At 46.1% G+C, this 9,801-nt stretch overlaps 1 protein-coding gene across 5 annotated transcripts in view; it reads right to left on the bottom strand.

Moving 5' to 3' along the window:
• Positions 1-8,455: 8,455 nt before the first annotated feature.
• The window catches only part of TTC17 (tetratricopeptide repeat domain 17), a 117,225-nt gene continuing 115,879 nt past the window's right edge, over positions 8,456-9,801 (bottom strand). For all 5 annotated transcript variants that reach the window (XM_069469845.1, XM_069469846.1, XM_069469848.1 and 2 more), the window contains one exon: positions 8,456-9,612. In XM_069469845.1, coding sequence (XP_069325946.1) covers positions 9,481-9,612 — 132 coding nt within the window. In that variant the 3' untranslated portion in view covers positions 8,456-9,480. The remainder of the gene's footprint in view (positions 9,613-9,801) is intronic.

Genomic DNA, 9,801 nt, shown 5'->3' with positions numbered 1-9,801 from the left:
CAGCCCAATCACATTATTCCCCGCCTGAAAGATGCCAGTGGCTCCCCATTCACTGTCTCCAGGGGTGCTCCTGCCTGGAGCTCCCGTCCCTTGTCCCTCCCTTGTCCTCAGTGCTTGGCTTCCTTTCTTCCTCTTCCCCCAGAAACTGTTCCTAACCCTGTCTCCACCCCAGGCCGTGCTGGGGTCTCTCCCGAGGCTCCTCCCACCCTTCCTTGTCCTGTTGCAGGGCCGCTCGCCCCACAGCCCCCAGCTGCCTCTCCCTGCCTGCCTCACCCTTTTCACTGCAGACTCGCGAGGGAGGAACTGAATTCGTTCGTTTTTTAAAAACCTCTTTTCCTCTGTACTTACCACTGAGACTGGCACACAGCAGGCCCTTGTCTTGGCTCAGGTGACCCCAAAAGGCGCCTCTAAGAATTCAAGGACAAGTCATTTATTTGGGAGGTGACCCGAAGGAACACCAGTGGGGACAGGGAAGCAGAGAGAGCTGCTGAAGACTGTCCTATCAGGTCAGCTGCCCCCACGAGCTCCCTCCATGACCAGAACCGGCAGCCCGGGCGGCAGAAGCGGGTGCGGAAGGATTCGGGCGGGCCCTGACGGCTCAGGAGCGCTCAGTTTGATAAATGGACCTGAAGGAAAGCGCATCCCCAGTGAAGGTGACAGCGTGTTCAAAGGCACCAGGTCTCGTGTTGGGTAGGACCTGCAGCTGGCCTCCTCATACCTCCAAGTGCTCTCCTGGCCAGAAAAGCCAGGGCCAGTCCTATTTCATACCCAATTTCATCTGCAGCCCTAAACCCCAAGTCCCATCGGCCTTGAGGAGCAATAGTTGATTCTCAAGAAGGAGGTGCGGAGAGGTCTGCTTCCAGGGACCCATGCTTTGGGGCCTTCTGCAGGGGCGTGCTCTAGGGATGAGTTCCATTTCAGACACCGGGAGTCTGGGCGGTGGTGCGTTTGGGCCGAGGTCGGACGGAGCTCGTGGTCCAGGGTAGCACTATTCCACCGTCGGCACTGTTCCTGATGCTGCGAGTGTTTCATACCTGCACTGGCCAATGCAGGAGCCACTGTGCATGCTGAGCACTTGAAATGTGGCTGGTGCAAGTGAGGGACTGAATTTTAAGTTGTTTTCAATTCTAATGCATTTGTGTGTAAACGTCCATAAGCAGACGTGGGTAGCGGCTGTGTACCGGACAGCGCAGGCCTAGGGGCTCCGTCCACCTCTCCACCCTCTGCAGCTAGCGCCTGTGAGCTCCGCTGACGGTGGGGATCACTGTGCCTAAGGACAAATCACCTGGAGTGCTATGGGGTCCTCCCTTTAGTTGCTGAGTTTGGTCATCAGAGCCTCAGCCTTGTGTCCAGCTGCCACCTGCAGGATTTGGAGAGCAATGTGCAGAAGGCATAGCGATCCTTTATCCCCGAGCTAGAGACGGCTGGGGCCTGGCAGCATCCGAGCCCCCCAATCCTCCCTAACCTCCCTCCAGGGAGGGCCCTCTCTGTGGCACCTGGCTGTATGACTGGTGAGAACACCTCGGGCTGCATTCTCAAAACTCTTGGAGAGGACTTAGTGGACAAGACCCAGATTCTCCATAAGCCATTTTTATGAAGTAAGCATGTGGTAGGGGTCTGGCTGGGCCTTAATTTCAACAAAGGCTTGAGTCTGTGTTGGTTCATTTTAAGTATCAGCTTTAGCAAGGCATGGTGGTGCGTGCCTATAGTCCCAGCTACTGGGGAAGCTGAGGCAGGAGGATCACTTGAGCCCAGGAGTTAGTTAGAGGTTGTAGTGAGCTATGGTGATGCCATGGCACTCTAGCCTGGGTGACAGAGTGAGTACCTGTCTCTAAATAAATAAATAGTGTCAACTTGCCTGAGATAAAGGGTACCCAGATATCTGGTTTAACATTGTTTCTGGGTGTCTGTGGGGTGTTCCTGGGGAGGACTGAGTAAAGCAGGTGCCCCAATGTGGGAGGTCACCATGCAATCCATCAAGGGCCTGAACAGAACAAAACGGTGGAGGGAGGTTCTCACTACCTGACTGCTTGGGCTGGAATGTTGATCTTCTCCTGTCCTCGGTGCTCCTGATTCTAAGGCTTTCAGACTTGAACATTTCACCATCCGCTCCCTGGATCTCAGGCCTTCGAACTACACCACCAGCTTTCCTGGGTATCCAGCTTGCAGACAGCAGATCATGGGACTTCTAAACCTCCATAATCCCATAAGCCAATTCCTTACTATAAATCACATATATTTATATGTACATGTATGTGTGTGTATGTAAGATCTCGTATTGGTTCTGTTTCTCTGGAGAACCGTAACATAGTGCACATTTCCAAATAATAAAATATACCTCCCCAAAGGAGCTAGACATTTTCCGAGAAGCTAGGCGTTCTGCCACAGGTGCCTACAGAGATTTTGGGACTGAGGGCACCACTCACCTCTGGAGGAGGTGAACGAGTCTGCTCTTAAGGTAGTGCATTTGAATGCCTTTTTCTATTTCAGCCCTCCTGGTGGATGTAATTCATGTCCATCAGTAGCAATACATCAGGGTACCAATCAGATCCAAATCTTGCACCTTTAGAGCTTACGTGCTGGTTGGGGGTGACAGACGATATATAAGTAACGTAATAGTAGACTCAGTAATGGTAGAGCTATGAAGAGAAGTAAAGCAGGAAAGCAGATTAGGGAAGTGTGGAGGAGGATGTTACAATTTAAAATATGATCAGGGAAGCCTTGCAGAGAAGGGGGTAGGAAGGTGAGCCAGGTGGATATTTGGGAAAAGTGGATTTCAAGCCAAGGGAACAGCAAATGCAGACACCCTGAGGCATAAGCATGACTGGAAGTTTCAAAACACAACCGGGAGGTCAGTGTGGCTGGAGAATAGTAAGCCAGAGGGAGAGTGATAAGAGATGAAGCCAGAGAGGCAAGCCAGATTGTGTAGTAATTTTCTTTTTGTTTTTAGGGTTTTATATGTTATTTCAAGTCAATGGTTTTAAGTAGAAAAATGACATAGATCTGACTTACGATTAGGATTTTGTTTTGACCTGAATAATGCTATGGAGGGAGTTGCTATTAACTCAGATGGGAAGATCAAAGTTAGACAAGAATTTGGGGGGGAGATATGGAATTCCATTTTTTACAGACCACATGAAGATATCAAGTAGACAGCTGGATAAATGAGTTCAGAGTCAATAGAGGATATCTATGCTGGACATGTAAATTAGGAGGACACACATATGGAGATAGTATATGAAACCATGTGACTAGATGAGATCACTAAGAATGTGAGAGAATATAGAGAAGAGTGATGATCCAAAGACTGAGAATTGGGGGGCATTACAACAATATGGGGTCAGACAGCCCGTACATCAAGCAAATAGGAAAAGTCATTCCTAATGAACTAGAACTAATAGATCAATTTGAAAAGTAAGTATGTGAAAATGTACAAGTAGTCAAAAGAAAGGCTAGCATCCATAACACAAGGAGAGATTATGAAACATGAGCAGGCATATATAATGAAAAAGAACCAGATAGAAATCCTACAAGTGAAAAATGTCATTATTGAAATAAAAATATCAATGGATGGGTTAAATAGTAGACTAGACACAGCTAAAGAAAGAGTCAGTGAATTGGAAGATAGAATGAAAGAAATCTGCCCTATAAAGAAAACTGTCTTCTATTTTTAGGAAATAGGTATTTCTATTAAGTGCTTTTTTGGGAGGAAAGCTTCCCACCTTAAAACCTAACAGCCAATCTCCTAAGCAGTCAAACTTTTGAATCAGGGTCCTGAAATCGAACACAACTCTTGACAGGAAGAAAAAGGTAATTTATTTCTAGAGTTGGAGAAATTTTAGTAGCAGGATTGAAGGCCCCTGCTAATAAGAAGAGCTAACATTTATTGGTTGATTAGTGTGCGCCTGTCACTGTTTAAAGTGCTTTACATGAGTCAGGAGCAGTAGGTGGCTCAGGGGTGGGGCTGAGAGGACAGGTAGTAATTAGATTAAATGAGAGCAGCTTCTCCACGCACCTGCTGGAGTTCTCCCTGATTTAGTCTTCGATCTCCTTTTCAATGGCTCCCATTCCCAATCTCTTTTCCCTATTGTTGCTATAGCTTTTTAGGGTATTGTTGGGTCTGTTCACCATCCATTCAATAGTTCAATAACTGTTTTTTTTTAAATCAAGCAACTTCATTGTGCGAGGTTTATATGTTGTAAAAGCAGGACACAGACGTTGATTAGACATGGAGCTAAGCGTCTGATTGGAGACAAGACACTATTCAGTTCATTTCAATACAGTGTCATGAGTGTCACCATAGGGATTATTGCAGGTGCCATAGGAGCATGGCATCCTGAGAATGATGTATCAGAAAACCAGTAGAACTAGTAAAAAAATAGAGGGAAGAGTGCAAGGAGTTGACTTTTCAGGTAGCGGGAACAGCATGATCACAGGCATGGAAATGTGGAAGTTTGGTGCATGTGGGAAACACTAAGTTGTAGCCTGAAGTGCAAGCTGGGAAGTGGCTCTCCATTTCACTCCAGTCAAAGTCCAAACTCCTTAGCTCTGCTTATGATGTCTTTTATGATCTGGCCCCAGCCTAATCTTTCACCACCTCCTTCACCCACCTTCTAGTCTCCTACCATATTGAACTATCTGCAGTGGCCAGCACAGTGCCTGGCACACAGTAGGCATTCAATACATGTTTGTTGAATGAATACATGACTGGCAGCAGAAAAGCATGGAAAGGCACAGAGGGGCTGAGCCATGGAGCACTTTGCTTGGAGTGTCCACACCGAGGTATGTGCACCTAGAAAAGGCTACACTGTCTCAGAGGACTCAGCTATTCATCAGAGAATTCAGTTCCTGGGTCTTCAATGTTCAACCTTCTGCTGGAGTGGACTTTGTGTCCTCAGATTATCTCAGTCTTGTCTTTTCAACTAGATTGCGACTCTTTGAGGGCAGAGACCTTGTCTAATGTCTCATCCAGTGTTAGATGTAAATAAGTGCTGAATTAAATCTATTTGTAGGAAGAGCTGGAATTGCCTCTTTGCATCTCCACAGGAAGGGAAAACATGGGATTTGACACAGGAATGCCTGTCTAACCATTAGAGTCACCACAAATGCTGAACTTCGAAGCCAGTTTCCCCTGCTGCCGGCTCAACCACTGCTTGGGAGGCAACAGAAGGCACAGATGTCAGGGTGGTGTCCCTGGAGGCCCAGGAAAGGGTGTGTACCCCCTGAACCTGGCTGCACCAGGGTTGTCCCACCTTCTTCCCAGCCAGTGGTGTAAGGCTGTTGGGCAGTGAATAGGCCCTGTGAGGTTCACAGGAGTTCAGGCACTTTCCTCTATTAGCCTGACTGAGTCAGACTGAGAGCAGGGAGCCTGAGGCAGAAGGTTAGAGCTTTCTTTTTTGCAAGTTCAGCAGCAGAGCAGCAAGATATTTTACTTTCCTGAGATTGGTTTCCTAAAAAATTATGCGATGTGGGTGGAAAGCCCTCAGAACACCAACAGCAAGAAGCAGAGGAACGTACCAGTTGCGTTGCTTGTCAATCACAAAGCATTTACCGAGTACTCACTATATGCTAGGTCTGCATTCAGTGCTGTGAGACACAGACATGTGGCATATGAACACAGGAGAGACGAGATCAACACACCTGAAAGCAAACAGGGGAAAATTTAGAATGAAGTCCTTACTAGAAATAATTTATACATGGAAGCTGTACGGTAGAGGAGTTAAGAGCAACAATTTGGGGTCAGGCAAATCTGAGCTTGGTTTGAATCTGAACTCCACCAGATACTAACTGTGTGATTAAGAGCCAGTTACTTCACCTCTGAGCCTTGGTTTTCTTATTTGTGAAATAGAGATCGTATTATCTGCCTATTTTGTACTTGTGAGGACTCAGTGAGATAACGGACGTCTAGCATGCTGGTCAGGAGTGCCAGCTCTAGTTAGACTGCCTGGGCTCAGATCTTGATTCCATCACTTCCTTCCTAGCTGTGGCCTTGGGGAAGTTACTTAATCTCAGTTGCCAATTTCCCATTCTTAAAATCAGGGTAACAACAGTATCTACACTACTGGGTTGGCATGAGGCTTAAATGAGTTTTATCTCACATAAAGCTCTTAGCATAATCTTGGAACATAGTAAGAGCTCAGTAAATCTTGGATGTTTCTGACAGCACACAGCCTCCTGCCTGGCTCAATGAATGGAAGCTGTTATAATTATCAGAAAGATGTAGATCAATCAGTGTTATCAGGAAAAGCTCAGGAAAAAGAGGCCTAGAAGGGGAGGAGAAATCAGAGAGGAAGGAAGAAGGCACATCTGATGGGGAATGGATTAAGCAAAAGCTTTGGAAATTGGATAGCGACGCTGGCCTGACCAGAGGCTATGCCAGGGAGGAATTGGATGGCTGTGTCTTGTTTAAAATTAACTCTCAAAAATTCTTTAAAATATTCAGTTTCTACACCATGGTGCCAATAACAATAGCTACCCCTTACTGGGCACTTGCACGGTGCTAACTGCTTCATGTTTTTTACCTCCTCTAATTCACACAGCAATTCCCTGTGAAAAGTAGCCGTTCTTATCAGTCTCGTATTAGTTTCTTTCAGTGAGAAAGAAATTCAGCCCAGAGCTAAGAGACTTGTTCAAGATCTCTTTGCCAGTAAGAGGCAGGACTAAGATTTGAACCCAGGTTTGTTGAACCCACTCTGGGGTTCTCGGCAGCAGGAACAGCCCCACCACAAAGGAGTTGCTACAGGCTCCAGAAGGCCAAAGTTCTGGGGGAAGCTACCCTGGAAGCTCTGAGGCCCCTGTCCCTGTGTATGTGGAACGGAGGGACACTAACAGCCACCCCTTATACTGCAGAGCTGGGCCCCAAGTTCCACTCCCAGCAAGTTGGTTCCAGTGTCTTAGTCCCGTGCAAGAGTCAGACCTTTAACCTGTTTAGTGAGTGAGCTCCGGAGTTCTGGGATGGCAGCAACAGGCAGGACAGCTACAAGGCAGGGGTGGGAAAGATGGCTGCCCGGGGCCTGTTGGTGCCTGTCCCCACCTGCCTGCCTTTGTGTCACCACAGGGCTCTGACATGACCCGCCCTGCAGGAGGTACACACGTGGTCACACGGCACAGCTTCCCACCCGCCTGATTTGAAGCAAAATGAGGCTGGGAACGAGGCTGTGGAAACGATTCCCAATCATTTCAAAGAAAAGTCAAGCTCTTTCCCCTTCCTTTCCGATAAGGAGATTCACACCTGCCCCTGCCCTGTATAAAAACGATTTGAAGCTGCCTCTGTTCAGTGTTGGCTGACTGCTCCTACTTTTAAAAGGTCCAGAGCAGGAAAATAGTTGATGACACAAAAACCTACCTGTGAATATCATCGCAGCTTTATCATAATCTCCAAAAGCTGAAAATGTCCCAGTGTCTTCCAAAAGGTGAACAAACGATGGAATGCTCTTCAGCAATAAAAAGTAACGAATGGCTGATGCACATGACACGGGCGAATCTCAAGTGCCTTACGTTAAGTGAGAGAAGCCAGATGCCAGAGGCCATATACTAATCCATTTACACGACAATATGGAAAAGGTAAAACTATAGGAACAGGGAACAGATCCGTGGTTGCCCAGGGTTATGGGTGGGGGAGGTTTGACTACAAAGGGGTAGCAAGAGGGGTTCTTTCTGGGGTGATGGAAGTTTTATCTTGATTGTTGTGGCTGCATGACTCTAAGCATTTGTCAAAACCCACAGACCTGCACACTAAAGAGTGAATTTCATTGTAGTAAATTAAAAAAAAATAAGCAACTGTTGAGGGTTTTAGGAAAACAAATTGTGGTGAGATGGGGAAGCAGGAAACTATATCTACATTAATTTATAAGGATCCCCTAGTGAATAAGGCTCAGTTTATTAAGTAACAAATGAGTTTGCTGTTCTAAAAATACATCTGATAACTGTGATTACTTGGACTTTAGGTGCATAAAGGGCAGAGAGTTCACAGGTAAGTCTGATCACTTAGCTGCTTCTAAGAAATTACAGTCTGTGCTAGAACCAAACTCTCCAAGTTGAGTGAGCCAATGTTTGAGATGATCGTTGTCTGATAATGTTCTAGGAAAGCCCACACAAATGCTGTCTTCAGCGGCATCTGTCCCAAAGGAAAAGCTTGCTTGGATGAACTTTAGGATCAGGGCTTACCCAAGGGCGTGTCACTTTGTGGCTTAGATTGTTCTTCCTTTTCTGGGAAGGGCAATGACAGAGCAAACTTGGACCATGTGCTGTGAATCTTTCCTGGTGAAGTGTATCAAGCTAGTAAGTTCATCAACATAAAACCTAGTGATGGATTGTTTCTCCCACCTTGCTGTTGTGGAGAGAAAGGAAGGCAGAGACAGCCTAGGACTTGGGCAGATCGGATCCAGAGTTACAGCTGGGTTTTAGAGCTGTCCACATTAGCCAAGTTCTAAAGAAAAATCACACTATAAATCTATTTGCTCATAAACAACTTTTATTTTTGTTCTCAGTATGTGCCCTTGAAGATTCCAAAATGTTGGAGCTGCTGATTCTCCTGGGACCAAAGGTAAAGCATTGTATGGAAACATTCAACCCTGGCTCACTTCTCTCCCCGAGGAGCTGCGCCTGACGGCCTGGGAGAGAGGGAGCTGACACTCACACCTTATTCCGAGATGGGTAACACAGTGAACAAAGAATTAGTAAAACATAGACTCAGTCTGTAGAGGGCTTCAAATATACATATTCTATATATATAAACCTGTTATATAAGATTTCAACTTATTGGTTTCCTTGTGATTTGTAATTAAAGTACAAATGATAAAGATGTTGCACACTGCTGATTTCCCCTTCTCAGCCCCCCTCCCTCCCCAACATAAATAACATTACATAGGTCAGGTGATCCTAAGAGTTTTTGTTGTTGTAAATATTTTGTTTGTAAAATCATTTCCCCCCTTTTCCCCTGCAAACTACCTCTGAGAGTTTGTAACATAGCAGCATGGAACGGACAAGACTGGGGACAGCATGGAGATCTAAGGGCGAGAGTGCAGAACATTGCTTCTCACTGACTGGCACCAAACGGGCTTTTGCATTTCCATTGACAACAGAGGCTACGACAGGAAGCTGAGAATGTGCAATGTGGTTTCGTTCTCCTCCAAAGAGGAGGCCGGCTGGACCACTGAGAAAAGCCCTAAAGGCATCGAGGTTTTGGAAACAGAGCACAGCTCCAGAAATGTCTTGGCTCAGTATTTACATAGTATCTTTAAGCTGCATTTTCCTTTTAAGAAATTTGTTTCTGAAGATGCCTCTTTTGAGGTTGGTTGGGGGAAAGAAGGAACTTAAAAAACATAAACAAACCAATTCTCACATATGTAAAAGTCCTGTTATAAGTCTTACTCGGTTATTTTCAAACACATCATTAAAAGTAGATACTGACAATGATTGGTTTCTTTTCTTATTCTTTTTGTAAGAGCATGAGTAAAGAGAAAGAGAGAAAGAAGTACACTAAGGAGAACGCCGCCCCTTCTTCAGCATTAAGTGACACTGGATGGTCTGGATTCGGTTCTTGGCTGGGACAAACTCGGGCTGCAGCTTCAGTGTTGACTCATACCACACCAGGGCTTTTTCAAATTCCTCCTGTGAGGGGCAGAGACAAATGTGAGAGGGAGGGCACCACCAGACTACATATAGAGCGTGGCCTCTTTTTTCTTGAAAAGCACCTCTGTGCTAGTGACAATCCTGCAGCATTTTCTCAGTGGATCTAAGTCTCTTTGGAAAACTCTGAGGCTCCTCTGGAAGGAGCCACCTGCTTCCATCCCTAAGATG

The sequence above is a fragment of the Eulemur rufifrons genome, chromosome 6 (assembly GCF_041146395.1).
Source record: "Eulemur rufifrons isolate Redbay chromosome 6, OSU_ERuf_1, whole genome shotgun sequence".
In the NCBI taxonomy this organism is placed as follows: Eukaryota; Metazoa; Chordata; class Mammalia; order Primates; family Lemuridae; genus Eulemur; species Eulemur rufifrons.
The sequence above is the reverse complement of the archived record's forward strand: the minus strand, read 5'-3'. Positions and strand labels throughout refer to the sequence as shown.